The following is a 19,052-nucleotide window of genomic DNA, read 5'->3' as shown; positions in this document are numbered from 1 at the left end:
ATCAATTGTTCGATTTGCATATTATGTTGCAACTGGAAATAATGTGATGATACTATGGCTTTAAGAGATGTATTTTGTCTTTCTTTAAATAAATGAAGAGAGGTTGAGACAGGAATGGCAAGCAGTCTGTTCCAAGCCAATAAAGTAAACAGTTTGAGAGACCTTGGGGTTTTCTTTTAACGTTGGAATAATAGAAGCAGCCTGAATGGGTACAGTCAGGCTCCCACAGAACCATGGCTTTAGTTTAGCTTTCAGTAGTTATTAAGGTTTTGAAGGTGGCTATAGAAGCTCGCTCTCTCTCTCTCTCTCTCAAATTCAGGTAGTGCGACCAATTAAATTACATCTGGAACACAGCACATCACACTTGCCTTTAACTAAGATAAAGGTGAGGGTCTATGCTATCTCCTTGATAGGGAGGTTTGGTCTAGTTCAGAACAAATTGGGGGGCTCATCCGGGATCAAGAAATCTAATACCAGGTTGGGTTCAGGATTATTGAACTCAAAAGACAGTGAATCGTGAGTGCTGGCATTTTTCGTCAGGTGTTGCATTCAGTTGGTTTAACTGGGGTGTGCCTTGTATAATAATGACACTTTCAGTCGCTGAGGTTCCTGGGGATGGAAGAAGTCACTTTGGATGTTTTACAGAATGTGAGCAAGGGGTGATGACTACAGCAATAACTCTGCATTTACAATTGCCAAGATTGCAATCAGGATAATTGGAAATTGCTAAAATCCAACTGCAAATGAGGTAGCTTGAATTAGAGGCCATGGCAAGGGAAAAAGAGAGAGAGAGAAGGAAATGCAACAGTTTGAATTACGATTAAAAGTAGGCGGTTAAAGAAAGGAAAGCCCCAGCAGAAAGGAAGGGAAAAGAGTTTTCTTTTTAAACTTTGTAAGGTGAAAAGGAAAAAGAGGAAAGTCAATTTAAAATGGCTAGGATAGAACATAGGAGTAGTGATGGGGACATGAAGAGCAAACCCATTGTAGCCAAAAGTCTTGTGGAGATCTGTTTAAATATGTTTAAGCATTACCAGGGTTGGATGAGAATGACAAAGAAGCCTATTTCATTTCATCTGGAAAGTGACAAAACAAATGAAAGGGTGGTGACCATGTGGGTGTTGTTGATTCAAACAAAATTGGTAGGTAGAACTAGTGAGGTATTTGCATCACTATCAGAGGTGGTACCTGGGGAATACGATGAGGTGAAAAAAGCCATCTTAAGAGCATATGAATTAGTACCAGAAGCCTACTGACAAATGTTTTAGGAACCTAAAGGAGGAAACCTAGTCAAACATACAGAATTTGTAAGGACCAAACAAAGTAACTTTGATAGCTGGATAAGGACATTAAAAATAGATCAGACATATGATGCTCTTCGAGCAACTTATTTTGAAGGAGTTCAAACTTGACTTCCTGAAGTCGTGTAAACTCGTGTGGGAAAGCAGCATGTTATAATTACAAGATTAACAACTGAAATGACCGATGATTAGGAGTTAGTTCATTAATCATAGTTTGGCTTCTGACAAATTTCAATCTGTGCAGGATAGAAACTGGGGAGAAGAGAAATCCTCAGGTGGTAAAGGAAAAGGAGATCTCGCTGAAGACAGTTTACCACATGTCAAAAAGGAGCCCCATGGGGGGTGGGGGAAGAACTAAAAACCCTCAGGTGTTTTCACGACAATAAAATAGGTCTCAAAGTCAAGATGTTTACGAAAAGTACTAGGAACACAGATGTGGTAAAACAAGATAAGCCAATGGGTTTATTAACGTGGTGAAGGAGATTCCAGTGGAAGCTAAAGAGCTGCAAAAAAATTTATAACCTGGTCAGGGGTTGGTTAATAAGGAAGTTACCAGATCTCTTTAAAGAATTTACCTGTGTGGGTAAGGTTTATTCAGGTGCACCTGGAGAGTGGGTAAAAATAAAATTAAAATTTTAATAGATACAGGAGCAAGTCAATCTTTGATGGTGAGAGATGAGGAGATATGTACTTTGGAAGGAATCTTGCTAGGAAAAGGTGGTAAACTGTGAATTTCATGGTGAGAAGAACAGTGTTCTATTATATAAGGTGAGGTTGCAGATTCCAGTGAAAAGTGATGGTAGGAGTAATAGAGAGATTCTCTGTTCTGGAGATGGAATTTATCCTTGGGAATGATACAGCTGATCACAGATGGGAGTGATGCTGACTATGGTTGAAAAACCAATAGAAAATCAGGCAACTGAGGTGTAATAGGAAGAATATCTTCGGATTTTTCTTGACTGTGTGGTAACAAGGTCACAAAGCCACAGGTTGAAACAAGAGGAGAAATCAAAGAACAAAGATAAGAATATGTTATATCAAATGGTTGAGATAAAAACAAGAACAGCTGGAAGACAAAGTGGATATTTTTTTATTTCAGAGAGGTTAGTTGAGTTACAACAAAAAGAAAAAAAAAGCAGTTGGATCAAAAAGTACACACAGAAGAGAAATCTAACTGCATCCCAGAATGTTACGATCTTAAAAATGATATTTTGATGAGGAAGTGGATACTATCACATATTCAGGCAGATGAAAAATTGGCAGAAGTTCATCAAGTTGTATGACTGGTTGATTATATAAAGAAGGTGTTGCGGGTAGCACATGTTACCAGTCATTTGGGAGTCAGAAAAACCCAAGCTAAAATACAAAAATATATTTATTGGCCAGGACTGCATAAGGATTAGGTTGAATTTTGCTGGACATGTCACACGTGTCAGGTAATTGGAAAACATCAGGCAGTGATAAAACCAGCACCTTTAATACCCATTGCACCATGTGAGGAGCCTTTTACAAGAGTCTTGATCGATTGCGTAGGACCCCTACCTAAAAAAGAAGTGAGAATCAATATCTGTTGACCATAACAGATGTGTCTACGAGATGTCCAGAGGTCATTTTATTATGCAGTAACATGGCTAAAAGGATTATAGAAGAGTTACTTAATTTTGTTTTTAAACCAGATAGGAACTACCTACAGGGACACAATCAGAACAACGATCAAATTTTACATTGAAATTATTCAACTAAGTTATGGATAGCTTCAGAATAAAACAATTTAAATCAACTGTATATGATTCAGAATCGTAAGGAACATCAGTATGGTGGCATCAAACTTCAAGGAGCATGTTGAGGGCTTGTAATCATGACAATCCAGAGGATTTGGATAAAGGAATTCCATGTGCACTTTTTGCAATTAGGGATGTGTCTAGTGAATCAACTAAATTCAGTCCATTTGAATTAGTTTTCGGACAGAAGGTGAGAGGACCACTGAAATTAATTAAGGGGAAATTAGTAAGTCAGAGTTCACAGACACATATTTTGATTGTCAAATTTTAGGGAAAGATTAAATAGAGCAAGTGAGTCAGTTGGACAGCATTTGAAAGAAGCACAGCATGTGATGAAACAGGAAGCAGAGACAAAATCAAAAAACCGCAATTTTACTGAAAGAAACGACGTGTTGTGTTACTTCCTATGGTAGGTGACACTTTAAAAGTCAGGTTTAGTGGGCCTCATCAAATCAGAAGGAAATTGAGTGAGGTGAATTATTTGATAAGAATACCAGAGAGAAAGAAAATTCTCAGTGTGTCATGCGAATATGCTCAAATGTTATTTTGACAGGGAAGGAAAGCAAAAGAAGAATGTGGTACTTGTTGCAACTCAGAGTGAATCCAGATAAATTTGCAGTTGATCTTCTTCAAACTAAATTGGAAAATTAGGAAGTTCTCAAAAATTGGGATAAATTATTGAGCTACCTTCCAGAGGAAAATCAAAATGACCTGAAAGAGTTATTACAATCACATGGAGAGATATGTGGGAATAAGCTGGGAAGTACTAACATGAATAGGAAGGGTTTGGAGGGATATGGGTCGGGTGATGTCAAGTGGGACAGATTAGGTTGGGATATCTGGTCGGCATGGATGAGTTGGACCGAAGAGAGTGTTTCCGTGCTGTACATCTCTATGACTCTATGTTTACACATGATGTAGAAATAGAAAATGCTGTTCCAAATAAGCAACATCCTTATAGACTTAACCCTCTAAAGTTGGCACAGGTTCAAAAATAGACTGAATGCAGCTCAAACACGATATAATAAAAATGAGTTGCAGCAAATGGAGCTCACCCACAGTGATGATACCAAAACCAAATGGTACCCAACATTTGTGTTGATTACCACAACGGTAATGCAGTTTCCAAATCTGATTCATATTTTATTCCACAGCAGGGATACTATATTGAGAAGCTGAGACAAGCAACTTCTATTTCGAAGCTGGACTTACTGAAAGGATACTAGCAGGTACCTTTATCCGAGAGAGCAAAAGAAAATTTGGCTTTCATGACACTGAATGTACTTGACTGGTTTAAAGTTATGCCATTTGGTACGAAAAGTGCACCAAGCTACATTTCAAAAACAAACCAATAAAAGTCATTACTCAACTGTGTGGTGTACATTGACAATCTGGTGATTTTTAGTCACACATGGAAAGAATATTTGGAGCATCTATTGGAATTGTTCAATTGACTTCAGAAGGCAGGCTTGGTGATAAACCTGGCTAAAGAGAGTTCACAAAAGCCCAAGTCATGTTCCGAGGCCATATCAATGTACATGGACAGATGCCCCCACAGGATGCGAAAACAAAGGGAATTTGCCATACCATCAAAGAGGGAAGTACTACGATTTCCAGGACTCAGTGGTTTTTATCGAAAATTCATACCGAATTTTAGCAAGGTGGTTGCTCCACTGACTAACATGTTGAAGTGCAGAAAATTTCAGTGGATGGAGGAATGTCAGAAGGCATTTGACAGCCTGAAAGCTGTGCTAACCATTGCTCCAGCATTAGTCACACCTAATTACGCAAAGCCATCCAAGGTAGCTATCAATGTGCGTGATGTCAGTGTCAGTGCTGTACTCTTCCAAAAAGATGACAAGATAGAAAAACCTATTGGGTATTTTTCCAGAAAGTTGAATATTCATTAACAGAAATATTCCACAGCTGTGAAGATCACCTTGAGCTTGGTGTTGGCATTACATCATTTCAACATTTATGTTGCCAGTAATGTGACTGAGGCAATTGTATATACTGATCATAACTCCTTTATCTTTAAATTTTTCTAAAAACATTAAAATACCAGACTGTTTAGATGGAGTTTATTGTTACAGCCATTTGATTTGAAAATTATATATGCGGCAGGCTGAGAGAACATAATTGCTGAAGTATTGTCACAACTTTAATGAAGGAAGATGGAGGTTTTTGGTGGTGGATGAAACAGATTGAAATGGACTGTCGTAATGAATGTTTGCATGCTTAGAGTTAATGTAATGTATACGTATTGTAGTGTACTAATGGTGTAAGACTAAAGGTTTTAAAAATGAAGCCATCTTTGTACATTGATGGTTAATTTGTTTTTAAGGGCAGGGGGGAGGGAGGGAAGGTGTGACAATACTATGACTTTAAGAGTTGTACTTTGTCCTGTTTTTTTTTAAATGAAGGGAGGTTGAGACAGAGGTATGTTCCAAGCCAATAAACAGCTTATGAAGCCTTGGGTTTTTTTTTGAAAAAGTTGGAACAATAGAAGCAGCACAAAATGGATGGAGTCAGCCTTCTATAGAACCACTGTTTCCATTTAGGTGTGTCTCTCTCTCTCTCTCTCTCTCTCTGACACACACATACACATACACACTCTATTTTACTGACCTTTGCTTGGGAAATAAGGCAGGGCAAATGACTGACATCTCAGCGGGGCAGCACTTTGGGACCAGTGATTATAATTCTATTAGTTTTAAAATAGTTATGGAGTAAGGCCAATTTTGACAGTATCAGGCAAGAACTTTGAAAAATTGATTGGGAGAGGCTATTCACAGATAAAGGGACAGTTGGAAAGCAAGAGGCCTTCAAAAATGAGATAGTGTGTCCAGAGGCAGTATGCCCCTATTAGTGTGAAGGGTAAGGCTGGTAGGTATAGGGAATGCTGGATGACGAGAGAAATTGAGGTTCTCGTCAAGAAAAAGGAGACATGTATCAGGTATAGACAGCTGGGATTGAGTACAAGGGCAATAGCAGTAATCTTAAGAGGAATATCAGGAGGGCAAAAAGGGGATAGGAGATAGTTTTGGCAAATAGGGTTAAGGAGAATCCAAAGAGATTCTAAAAACATTAAGGGCAAAAGAGTAACTAGGGAGAGAATGCAGCCCTTTAAAGATCAACAAGGCCATCTATATGTAGAATCGTGGGAGATGGGCGAGATACTAAATGACTATTTGGCATCAGTATTTGTTTTGGAGAAGGATATGGAAGATAGAGAGTGTAGGGTAATAAATAGCGAAATCTTGAAAAATGTCCATATTACAGAGGTGGTAGTGTTAGAGATCTTAAAACACAAAAGCTGGAAAACTTCCCGGAACTTGATCATATGTATCCCAGAACTTCGTGGGAAGCTAGGGAAGTGATTCCTGGGCCTCTTGCTGAGGTATGTGTATCATCGATAGCCACAGATGTGGTGCCAGAAGACTGGAAGGTGGTTAATGTGGTACAATTATTTAAGAAAGATGGTAAGAAAAAGCAAGGGAACTATAGACCCCGCGAGCCTGATGTCAGTGGTGGATAAGTTGTCGGATGGGATTCTGAGGGACAGGATTTAAATGCATTTGGAAAAGCAAGTTCTGATTAGGGATAGTTAACATAGCTTTGTGCATGGGAAATTGTGCCTCACTAACTTGATTGAGTTAGTTTGAAGAAGTGACAAAGAAGATTGATGACGGCAGTACAGTGGACATTGTCTAAACAGACTTCAGCAATGTGTTCAACAAGGTTCCACATGGTAGGCAAGTTAGCGAGCTTAGATCACATGGAGTACAGGGAGAACTAGCCAATTGGATACAAAATTAGCTTGAAGGTAAGAGACAGAGGGTGGTGGAGGGTTATTATTTGGACTGGAGGCCTGTGACCAGAGGTGTGCCACAAGGATTGATGCTGACTCCACTGCTTTTTGTCATTTATATAAATGATTTGCATGTGAATATAGACAGAATGGTTAGTAAATTTGCAAATGACACCAAAATTGGTGGTGTAATGGACAGTGAAGAAGGTTATCGAAGTTCATCAAGATCTTGATCAATTGGGTCAGTGGGCTGAGGAGTGACAGATGTTTAATTTAGATAAATGTGAGGTGTTGCATTTTGGTAAGGCAAATCAGGGCAGGACTTATACAGTTAATGGTCAGGTCCTAGGAAGTGTTGCTGAACAAAGTGATCTTGGAGTGCAGCTTCATAGTTCCTGGAAGGTGGAGTCACAAGTAAACAGGGTAGTGAAGGCGGCATTTGGTACTCTGGCTTTTATTGGTCAGTGCATTTAGTATAGGAGTTGGGATGTTATGTTATGGCTGTACAAGACATTGGTTAAGCCACTTTTGGAATGCTGTGTTCAATTCTGGTCTCCTAGCTATAGAATATTGTTAAACTTAAAAGGGTACAGAAAAGTTTTATAAGAATGTTGCTAGGGTTGGAGGGTTTGAGCTACAGGGTAGGCTGAATAGATTGGGGCTATTTTCCCTGGAGCATTGGAAGCCAAGGGGTGACCTTGTAGTGGTTTATAAAATAATTAAGGGCATGGACAGGGTGAATAGACCAAGATGGTTTTCCCAGGTTAGGGGAGTCCAAAACCAGAGGGCATAGGTTTAAAGTGAGAGTGTAAAGATATGAAAGGAACCTAAGGGGCAATGTTTTCACGCAGTGGATAGTGGGTGTATGGAACGAGCTGCCAGAGAATTTGGAAGAGGCTGGTACAGTTACAGCAATTAAAAGGCATCTGGATGGGCACATCAATAGTAAGGTAAAAAACAATGACTGCAGATGCTGGAAACCAGATTTTGGATTAGTGGTGCTGGAAGAGCACAGCAGTTCAGGCAGCATCCGAGGAGCAGTAAGGGTTTAGAGGAATATGGACCAAATGCTGGAAAATGTGAATAGATTAATTTAGGATATCTAGTTGGCATGAACAAGTTAGACTGAAGGGTCTGTTGCCATGCTGTACATCTCTATGAATCTGCTCTAATGCTTATTAGTGCTTACCTGCAGTTTATGTTCTTTTTCTCAGTTACCCTATCCAGTCTTAACTAATCACTCAACAGATACGAGGTGCACATAGTTAAATACTGAACAGTTAAACACAACAGAAGGGCCCTCTTGTGGCACACTTAAGTTTTCCAATAGAGTTAATTAAATCAAATCTTCTTTCTTTGGCTTGTATTTTAACCAGGGGATAAGAACAAAGTGTGCTTTACTTAAAGCCAGGTAGTATGACCAATTACACCTGGAACACATCTTACATGTGCCTCTAAATAAGACGGGTCTAGGTTATCTCCTAGATATATCTGCAGGGGGTTTGGTTTGGTCTATATCAACAGTGACATCATTCCACCTGCTTGCCATATTGGTTCAAAACAGTTTAAAACTAAAAGCACATGCTTATGGTGGGCATGATAGTCTGAATAGCATCAGATAAGGGTATAGATTCTAACACGATTGTGGAAAATATACATGTAATTAATTCGTAAGTCAAGTCTATCAGATCTTGCTCAGTAATAACAAATTTAAAACCTATTTTAAAGCATTGCACTTTGAAAAGTAATATTTTCCATGTATTCAAACAAGTTCGCAATGGATTTCACTTATTAGCTCCCTCCTCAGATTTCCCCCAATATGGAGAAATTTTCACATATATTAGAACAATGGACACACTGGAAAGTGATTTTAATACACAGCCTTGTAATTAAGTTCATATATGAAAAAGTGCAAGAGTAAAGTCACAAAGTAACTTGCACCAGCTATTCCAAGAGTGCAGTGTTAAATTACTTCAAGGTCCAACATTCATAATATTAAAATGTTTTATTTTATTTGTAGACACGTTAACAAATACATTTATGGATTTGCAAGAAGTAACAAGGGGGTTAGCATTTCATGGTTCAGTCTTGGTTGATATAGAGACCATATGTAACAGCAGACTGGGGACATATCAGATGTCAAACTTGGAAAAGCAAGATTATAGGTTGGTTTGATGAAGTATCTCAGTGTAACTGCAATATAGAACAAAGAAAGAACCACCAATAAAGTCACTTTTCAGAAGTTAGGTGTCAGCCTGGTGAAATGGCAACACAGAATTACGTGCATGTCAAACAGTGAAGTAGCTTTTGACAGAGCTAAGCCATCCAGCAACCTATGGATCAGATGCAAGCTCTGCAGTCCTGCCAGTCGTGAATGGTGGTGAACAACTGAAAAAAACCAATAGTGAAAATTCCAATCGTCATATGATGAGGGAGCCCAGCACATCAGTACAAAAAACATATCTGACATCCAAGATAAAGCAGCCTACTTGATTGGCACCTTGAACATTCACTCCCTTCACCACCAGTGCACAGGGGCAGCAGTGTGTACAATCTGCAAGATGCACTACAGCAAACAACAAGGCTCCTTCAATGTAAAAACGTTTGAAATAGAAGTAAGCCATTCAAGTCTGTTCCCCTATTTGATAAAGATAAGGTTGATATGTTTGCATTTTGACTCCCACATTCTCACATGCCCCAATTCCCCTGATTAACAGGAATCTCTCCACTTTTGCCTTAAAATATTCAATGACCTGACCTCCATCACCTTCTGAGGCAGAGTTCCAAAGTCCCTCAACCCTCAAAAAAAAACCTCATCTCTGATCTAAAACGGTGACCCCTAATTTTAAAACAGTGTCCCCTAGTTCTGGACTCACCCACACGAAGAAACATCGTTTTGATGCCTATTTAACAAAGCCATTCAGGGTCTTGTATACTTCAATCAAATCACCCCTCACTCTTCAAACTTTAGTGAAACTAATTCCAGTCTATCAAATTTATGCACATAAGACAACCTACACATTCCAGTTATCAAGTTAGTAAATTTTTGTAAATCTAGTCAGCTTCTTCCAAACGCATGCTGTCCAAACCCAAGCAGAAGAGCAGCAGATGCATACAAACACCACCATCTGCAAGTTCCTTTCCAAGCCACTCACCATCATGACTTGGAACTAGATCACTCCAGGTCAAAATCCCAGATCTTCCTTGCTGACAGGACTGTAGGTGTACCTACATGGGCTGTAATTTTAAGGCAGCAACTCACCACCATGTTCAAGGGCAATTCGGAGATGGGTAATAAATACCATCTGTCAGTGGCAACATATTCTATGAAATAATACATTTTAAAAAAAATTGGGTGGACTAAAGCTGGAAATTTGTTTCAAGTAGTTGAGGCACTGTTTAGCCTCATTGATTTTTCCAGTTGACAAACAGCTGAAAGTAGTGTGGTAGAATATTTGCAGGAGGGAATAAGAGCACTTGTGACACTACTGCAGGTTTACAGATAAATAACTTTGAATGCACAGAACAATTTGTTTATTAAATTTGGCTTTTTTTGTTGCAGAAAATAGCTCAGAACCAGTTATGATTTTAGACTTCTCCTAGACTTAGTAGCAAAGGCCTCTATCTCAACAAACTGGAGCTTGACCTTGTAAACCCAATAAGATGAAAATATGATATAACCCAATGGTTGAACAGAAATGAAATTGTTGTTGTAATTAGGTCAGAATGGTTACTGGCTCTTGAGCTGTTGTAGGCTTTGGGCAGTGAAAGAACAAATATGCTGTCCAGACTCTGTCTTAATGTATAAAGTACAGAATAGATTTACTTTTAAGTACAATATAGAAGAAAGCCAAAATAGAAGATTACATTTGATTACAAACGTCACTAACCTCTGCCTTCTCAGATTAAAAATAATTCCGATGTGATACTTCACTTAACCTGCACATGACTAGACCAACACTAGAGATGTCCAGCACAGAAACAGACCCTTTGGTCCAAGTCGTCCATGCCGACCAGATATCCCAAATTAATCTAGTCCTATTCCCTAGCATTTGGCACATATTCCTCTAAACCCTTCCTATTCATATACCCATCCAGATGCCTTTTAAATGTACCAGTCTCCACCATTTCCTCTGGCAGCTCATTCCATACATGCACCACTCTCTGTGTGAAAAGGTTGCTCCTTAGGTCCCTTTTAAATCTTTCCCCTCTCAACTTAAATCTATGCCCTAGTTTTAGACTTCCCCACCCCATGAAAAAAACCTTTTCTATTTACCCTATCCTCACCCCTCATGATTTCATAAGCCTCTATAAGGTAACCCCTTAGTCTCTGATGCTCCAGCGAAAATAGCCCCAATCTATTTAGCCTCACCTTATAGTTCAAAAGCTCCAACCCTGGCAACATCCTTGTAAATCTCTTCTGAACCCTTTCAAGTTCAACAACATCCTTCCTCTAGCCAGGAGACTGGAATTGCTCACAGAATTCCAAAAGTAGCCTAACCAATGTCCTGCACAGCCGCAACATGACCTCCCAACTCCTATACTCAATATTCTGACCAATAAAGGAAAGCATGCCAAACGCCTTCTTCACTATCCTACCCACCTGTGACTCCACTTTCAAGGAGCTATGAACTCGCACTCCAAGGTCTCTTTGTTCAGCAACACTCCCCAGAACCTTACCATTACGTGTATAAGTCCTGCTAAGATTTGCCTTTCCAAAATGCAGCACCTCACGTTTATCTAAATTAAACACCATCTGCCACTCTTCGGCCCATTGGTCCATCTGATCAAGATCCCGTTGTAATCTGAGGTAACCTTCTTTGCTGTCCACTACACTACCAATTTTGGTGTCATCTGCAAACTTATTAACCATACCTCCTATGTTTTCATCCAAACCATTTATATAAATGATGAAAAGTAGTGGACCCAGCACGGACCTTGATCACAGGCCTCCTGTCTGAAAAACAACCCTCCACCACCACCATTCTGTCTTCTACCTTCGATCCAGTTCTGTGTCCAAATGGCTAGTTCTCCATCTATTCAGTGTGATCTACTCTTTGCAAACCAGTCTACCATGAGGAACCTTGTCGAACACCTTAATGAAGTCCTTATAGATCATATCAATTGCTCTGCCCTAATCAGTCCTCTTTGTTACTTCTTCAAAAAAAAAACTCAAGTTCATGAGACACGATTTCCCGTGCACAAAGCCATGTTGACTGTCCCTAATCAGTTCTTGCCTTTCCAAATGCATGTAAATCCTGTCCTTCAGGATTCCCTCCAACAACTTGCCCACCACTGATGCCAGGCTCACTGGTCTATAGTTTCCTGGCTTGTCCTTAGCACCTTTCTTAAACAGTGGCACCACGTTAACTACCCTCCAAGTCTTCCAGCACCTCACCTGTGACTATCGATGATACAAATATCTCAGCAAGGAGCCCAGCAGTCACTTTCCTAGCTTCCCACAGAGCTCAATAGGTCAGGTCCCGGGGATTTATCCATCTTTACTTAAGGCATTTGGCCAACTAGTCTTTGGTTGTGCTTATATTTCACATGCATTTCCTTCCATTCCAACTGAAGCTTTCAGCATTTTTCTATTCCCTTTTGTCTCATGCAGCCGCCTAGTTTCCTTTGAAAGCATTTAAGCCATTTGTCTCAATTATTTCCTGGGGCAGCATGTTCCATAACAGCATCACAAGTCAAATAACCAAATTTGCTGATGACACAAAGTGAGGCAGCACTGTAGACAGTGTAGATGATGGCATAAAATTACAAAGTGATATTAATGGAGGTGGTGAATGGGCAAAATTGGTAGATGGAGTTCAATATAAGCAAGTGTGAGGTTATACCTTTTGGAGCAAAAAGGATAGATCGGGATAGTTTCTAGATGGTATGAAGTTCAATATACTGGATGTCCAAAGAGATTTGGGGGTGGGACTCAGGTGCATAGATCTTTAAAATGCCACAAACAAGTGCAGGAAATAATCAAGAAAGCTAATGGACTGCTGGCCTTTACCTCTCAAGGACTGGAGTGTTAGGGTGCAGACATTATGCTGCAGTTACACAAAACCCTCGTTAAACTTCACTTGGACCCTGTAAGCAGATTTGAAAAACAAACTATTTCCAATGGTTGGGAATTCCAAAATTCAGGGGCAAAATCTAAAAATTAGGGTCAGACCATTCAGGAGATATGTTAGGAAGCACTTTTACACAACGTGTAAGATATTTGGAACTCTCTTCCAGAAATGGCTGTTGATGCTAGATCAGTTCTTAATTTTAAATCTGAGTTACATCTTTTTTTGTTAAGCAAAAGGTATTAAGGGCTATGGGCCAAAAGCAGGCACAGTATATGGAGTTAGGCCACAGATCAGCCATGATCTCAGTGAATGACAGAACAGGCTCGAAGGGCTGAATGGCCTACTCCTTTCCTATGTTCCCGCTTCAATCAAAGTTGTTTCTCATTTCCATTTGTCAGCATTCACATCTGAGTCAGAGGTTTGTGTGTCCACCCCATATTCAGAACTTGAGCACAAAATTCTAGGTGGACTCTCATATTGTGGGAATGCTGTACCATCCATGGTGGTGTTTTATAAGTGGAGACCTTTCAAAGACACGAGATTAGCCCCTCTCAGGGGGACCAGAAAGGTCCCACGGCACGAGCTCAAGCAAGATCATGGAAGCCATCTCCAGTAAATAAAAACCCGAAAGAACTGCGGATATTGTAGATTAGAAACAAAAAACAGGAATTGCTGGATAGGTTTGGCAGCATCGCTGGAGAGAAATCAGAGTTAATGGTTTGGGTCAAGTGACCCTTACTCAACTTTCCAACAATTCCTGTTTTTGTTTGAGTAATCTCCAGTGTCCTGGCCAATTGTTATCCCTCTATCAATATTGCAAAAACAGATTATTTAGTCACATTAATATTGTTGTTTGTGAGAATTTGCTATACAAAAATTGGAGGCCACATTTCCTATTTTGCATCAATGACTAACTCCATTTCAAAAGTACTTAATCGGCTGTAGAGAGCTTTGGTCATGAAAGGTGTTAGATAAATTGGATATTCAATCTTTGGATTAAAGATGTTAGAATGTATCTTGTACTTATTCTCCAACATGTGAAAACATTTCTCCATGTCTACTCTGTCTAACTCATCTATTATAGAACATCTATTAGGTCACCACAAAGTCTCCTCTTTTGAGAAGAAACTCCAACTCATTCAATCTTACCCAGCAGTTGCAATCACTTGGTTTATCCTGAAAACAGTAGTTGAGAACATATGAAGTAAGAGGCACAGACCTGTCAGCTCCTCAAGCCTCCTCCACCATTGAATGAGATCATGGCTGATCTACCACCTCAACTCTATTTTCCCCCCACATCCTTCCCACGTCCCCCGATTCCCTGAAAGATCAAAAATCTGTCAATATTAGTCTTGAAAGGACTCATTGATGTAGCACCTACAAGGTTCTTCTTAGTCCTAAATGATCAATCCCTTATCATCATGAGACTGTGCCCATGCCCCAACCAATGTTCTAGATTCCCCAGCCAGGGGGAAATAATCTCTCAGCGCTGTGTATTTCAATGAGATCATCTTTCATTCTTCTGAACTCCAGATAATACAGACCCAATTTACTCAACCTTCCATCACAGGACAACACTCTCTCTCATCCCGAGAACTCATCTAGAGAACCTTTATTGAACTTATTCTGAGGCAAATATATCCTTCAGATATGCACAGTATTCGTAAGTATGGTTTTACCAAAGTCCTGCACCATTACAGGAAGGTTTTCTTATTCCTGCAATGAAGGCTAACTTGACATTTGCCTTCCTCATTGCTTGCTGCACCTGCATGCTAATTGTGTTCTTTGTAAGAGTACACCAAACTGTCTGAAGAACATATATGAATAACTGAATAATCATGCCTTCTTGAAAAGATTCCGCTTTCTATTCTTACCAAGAGAATGATCAGCTTCACACTTCCCCACAATATACTCCATCTGCCATTTTGTTGTGCACTCCTTAACCTGTCAACATCTCCTTGCTGCCTATGCCCTCGTCACAGCTTACGTTCTCATTTAACTTTTTAAAAAATTAGCAAATTTAGATAAATTACCCTTAGTCCCTTTGTCCAAGTAATTAACGTAAGTTCTGTTGCCTCCTTTAAACCTCAGAAATACAATGCGATGCAGTGTGAAAGCTGTGCAGAATAGTACTATCTGGACAGGTGTAGAGGTGTTACAGTATCAAACCATCTTCAGACAGCTGAGACCTTTTCAACTTTGTATTCTCTCTAAACAGCAAAACGCAAGGCGTTTTTGCTGAAAATGTCACTTTTATTCAGAAGTATCAGCTTACATCTGTGGAGAGGGAAACAGAATTAATGTTCCAGGTCAGTATTCTCAAGAGGGGACAATGATTAAAAACATTACCACTTCTCCTCTTTCCACAGATGTTGCCTGACCAGATTCTTTCACACACCCCACCCCCAGCATTTTCTGCTTCAAGTTAAATTCCTGAATAAACCTCCTTTCCCTTAATATATTCCAAATATTCACAAATTATTTCCCTTAAAACAATTTTGCACCAGAAGGAGTAACACAACTGTGAAACTAATTGCAATATTTTAGGAACTCAGATAGGTTGCAGAAAGATGCTGCTAAACTGAGTAACCAAATCACACAATTATTTTTTCAGTTGACCAATAATTTAATAAAGTGAAACAGCAAAGTAACATTTAAAAAACTGCTTGTAAGATTCTACATCATCTGCAGAAGCACTATATTCAGCTCTCAAGTACTTTGTTTATTGTGAAGTGTTTTAGGAAGCCCTAAGAAGGCGGCTTTCCAATCTCTGAAGTGGAAGAAGTTACGCACTGCTTCAATCAAAGAACTTTTATTTCACCATGGACATGTTTAACCAAAATAAAAATAAGCCTTCCCCATTATTCTCCACATCTACAATTTATTATTTACATTTAAAGCTGACAGGCATAAAGTTGGAAGAACACAGCAAGCCAGGCAGCATCAGGAGGTAATGAAGTCAATGTTTTGGGTGTTACCCTTCTTTCAAGAAGGGTTACATCTGAAACGTCGACTTCGCTACCTCCGGATGCTTACTGGCTCGTTGCATTCTTCCAGCCGCCTGCCTGTCTACTTTGGATTCCAGCATGTGCAGTATTTGTGTCTCTTACATTTAAAGCTAACCACATTTTTGTCCAACACAATTTTAAATAAAAGCATGTATCATTTGTAACCTAGCTGATTTTATCTCGTGAGGTTCTAGCCAGCACAGCTGCATTCTGAAAAGTCGGACTCAACTGGAACTCTATCAACAAACACATTGACTTGGATCCCATTTACCACCCCCTGAGAAAAAGAACAGGAAATGACATCACCAACCCAAGGAAACCAAAACAAACAAATAAAAAGCAGGCCACACCACAAGTGTTTCATGCGGAGACTCACTGATGATATTGCCTAGCATGGTGACGAAACATCCGAAAACAAACCTCCCAGCTCAGTGAGCAAACCTACATCCAGAACCTCAACCTGAGCTACAAATCTTCTCAAAACTCACTATCTTTCTCATCTCTTTGGATAAGCAGGAAACAATAAGCATATCCACAGAAGCGTAATAAGAACATGAAACCTTTAGGAGAATAATAAGTTGCATATTAAAAATTAAAGAAATGCTGTTAATTGTAAATAAATCGGATACATGTTCTGGTTAAATTGATTCAAAACCTTTGCTTTGCTCACAGAATGAAAATTGAGACAAAGCTGATTTTGCGCAAATTATTCCTCCCTTAAATCCAATTCCATTGTTCTAGTTACTCAATTTCTTCCCAGATCTTTAAAACAGCTGTTGTGCAAGGGAAGGTTAAAATTTTTTTGTGTGTCAAAAGTTCACTTTTCTCTCCATGTTTTTGACAAAATTCCACCCACGAACCTGCATGCGTTCGGAGATGTCCGCTGAGTGCATCCCTTCTTCGACAGGCATAATTGCAGAATGGACATTTAAAAGGCTTCTCCCCAGAGTGTAATTTGATGTGCCGCAGGAGATTTCCTTTCTGTGTGAATGAGGCGCCACACTGGTTACAATGAAAAGGGCGTTCACCTGAAGAGGAAAGATTATACAGAAAGGTCAAAGAGCAAGAAAAAAAACAAGCAACTAAAAAACATATTAGCCTTTCAACATAGCATTCTTTGTATTCAGTAAAATCAAAGATGAGTGTGCTGGAAAACACAAGATTTTCCAATTTCTGAAATTCTAGGTGATGCACATGACATTTGCAATGAAACTGACTTTTTGAAACAAGTGACGATTGTAAACAGAAATAATAATTGGTATTCATATAATGCTTTATCATGCTTTTCTTGGCATACCAAAGTGTTTCACGTACAATGACTTGCTTTGAAATACAATGAACATTACCATTTGATAAACAGCACTGTGCCATAACGGAGGAGATGGATGACCATTTCATAGTTTTAGTGGTGTTGAACAGCAAGAATTTGCCAGAATACTTGGTAAATTCCCTACTTTTCTTTGAATAATGGATTCAGCATCCTCCTGCACCAATGGAAGATGCAGATGGAGTCTTGGTTTAGTCTCATCCAAATGGCATCTCTGACAATGCAGCCAGTTTCTCAAGTGCCGGAGCCAAGATTTCACGTTTAAGTCTTGGAGCGAAGTTAAATCCAGAACTTTTGAGGCAAGAATTCTGCATAAGTCACTGAGCCAGGTCGTCACTAGACCAAACAATGTGCGAGACACAACCAGTTCCAACCTTTAGCTAATTTATCAACAAAATCGACTATCATATAAATCATCATTTTTAAATCACTTTGAAAGTATAAGTCTTGTCTATTACCAAGATGATTAACTGTATATTCAGTTTAATGACACTGCTCAGACTGTCCTGCTTAAACTGGAAAAATATATGAATGATAAAGAGTAGACTACTCAGTCCCTCAAGTCTGTTCCACGATTCAGTGAGATCATGGCTGATCTGTTTACTCCATGTTCCTACCTTTTGAGGAAGACAGTGCCAAAGACTCATGATTCAGAGAAAGAAATTCTCAAATCATTCTAAAATTAGCAACTCTTTATTTTGAAACAATGACCCCTAATTCTAGATTCTCCTACAAAAGGAAACATCCTTTTCGTGTGCAACCTGCCAAGACCCCTCGGACCTTGTATCTTTGAATGAAATCATTCCTCGGTTTTCTAAACTCCAATGGATACAAGAGTCAAAATGTATGTGCTGGAAAAGCACAGCAGGTCAGATAGCATCCGAGGAGCAGGAGAGTCGACATTTCGGGGTATAAGCTCTTCATCAGGAAGAGATTATGCCCCAAAATGTCGACTCTCCTGCTCCTCAGATACTGCCTGACCTGCTGTGCTTTTCCAGCGCCATATATTTCAACACTGACTCTCCAGCATCTGCAGTCCTCACTTTTCCTTCCAATGGATACAAGCCTAGCCTGTCCAACCGTTCCGAAGGCAACTTATACCTCCCCACCCCCACTTCAGATACTAGTTTAGTAAATCTTCCAACACATTTATAACTAAATTTACCCTTAAATAAGGAGACTAATACTGTATACAGTACTCCAGATGTGGTCTCACCAACGATCTGTGGAATCAAAACATAGCTTCCTACTTTTGCATTCAGTTCCATGACATTCCATGACTATTAACAGGGGCAGAGTACAAGGGCATAGGGGTTATGCAGAATTTGTGTGAAGACATGAGTTAGACCTCAGCTCAAGTATAGCGTACAGTTCCGGGAGTCACTGTTTAAGAAGGGCATGAATGCATTGGAGAGAGGGCAGAAGTGATTTGAGAATGGTTCCGGGGATAAGATACTTCAGTTATCAAGATAAATTGGAGAAGTTGGGTCTGTTTTCCTTGGAGAGAGGGCCAACAGATTGAAAGTGATTTGTAAAGATGTCAAATGCAAGGTAAGCAAAAACGCTTTCATAGCTTGTGGTTCTGGTCTGGCATGTCCTGTCTGGTAGTGTGACGGTGACAGGTTTAATCGAAGGATTCAATATGGCATGAGAGGGGTGTACAAAGAGAACTAATATGCAAGGTTTTTGGGAAAGGGCAAGAGAACCGCATAATGTTACGATGCTCATTTGGAGAGATGGTACAGACATGATA

The 19,052-nt window shown here is 39.5% G+C and overlaps 1 protein-coding gene across 9 annotated transcripts in view; it reads right to left on the bottom strand.

The window, feature by feature from the left end:
* Positions 1-19,052, bottom strand: part of ikzf4 (IKAROS family zinc finger 4) — a 267,594-nt gene that overhangs the window by 41,144 nt on the left and 207,398 nt on the right. For all 9 annotated transcript variants that reach the window (XM_087985435.1, XM_087985438.1, XM_087985439.1 and 6 more), the window contains one exon: positions 16,833-17,000. In XM_087985435.1, coding sequence (XP_087841561.1) covers positions 16,833-17,000 — 168 coding nt within the window. The remainder of the gene's footprint in view (positions 1-16,832; positions 17,001-19,052) is intronic.

The sequence above is a fragment of the Chiloscyllium plagiosum genome, unplaced genomic scaffold, assembly GCF_037043375.1.
Source record: "Chiloscyllium plagiosum isolate Xiang-an unplaced genomic scaffold, Cpla_swu_hap1 HiC_scaffold_53X, whole genome shotgun sequence".
NCBI classification, from domain to species: domain Eukaryota; kingdom Metazoa; phylum Chordata; class Chondrichthyes; order Orectolobiformes; family Hemiscylliidae; genus Chiloscyllium; species Chiloscyllium plagiosum.
Note: the sequence above shows the minus strand (reverse complement) of the source record. Positions and strands in the feature narration are given on the sequence as shown.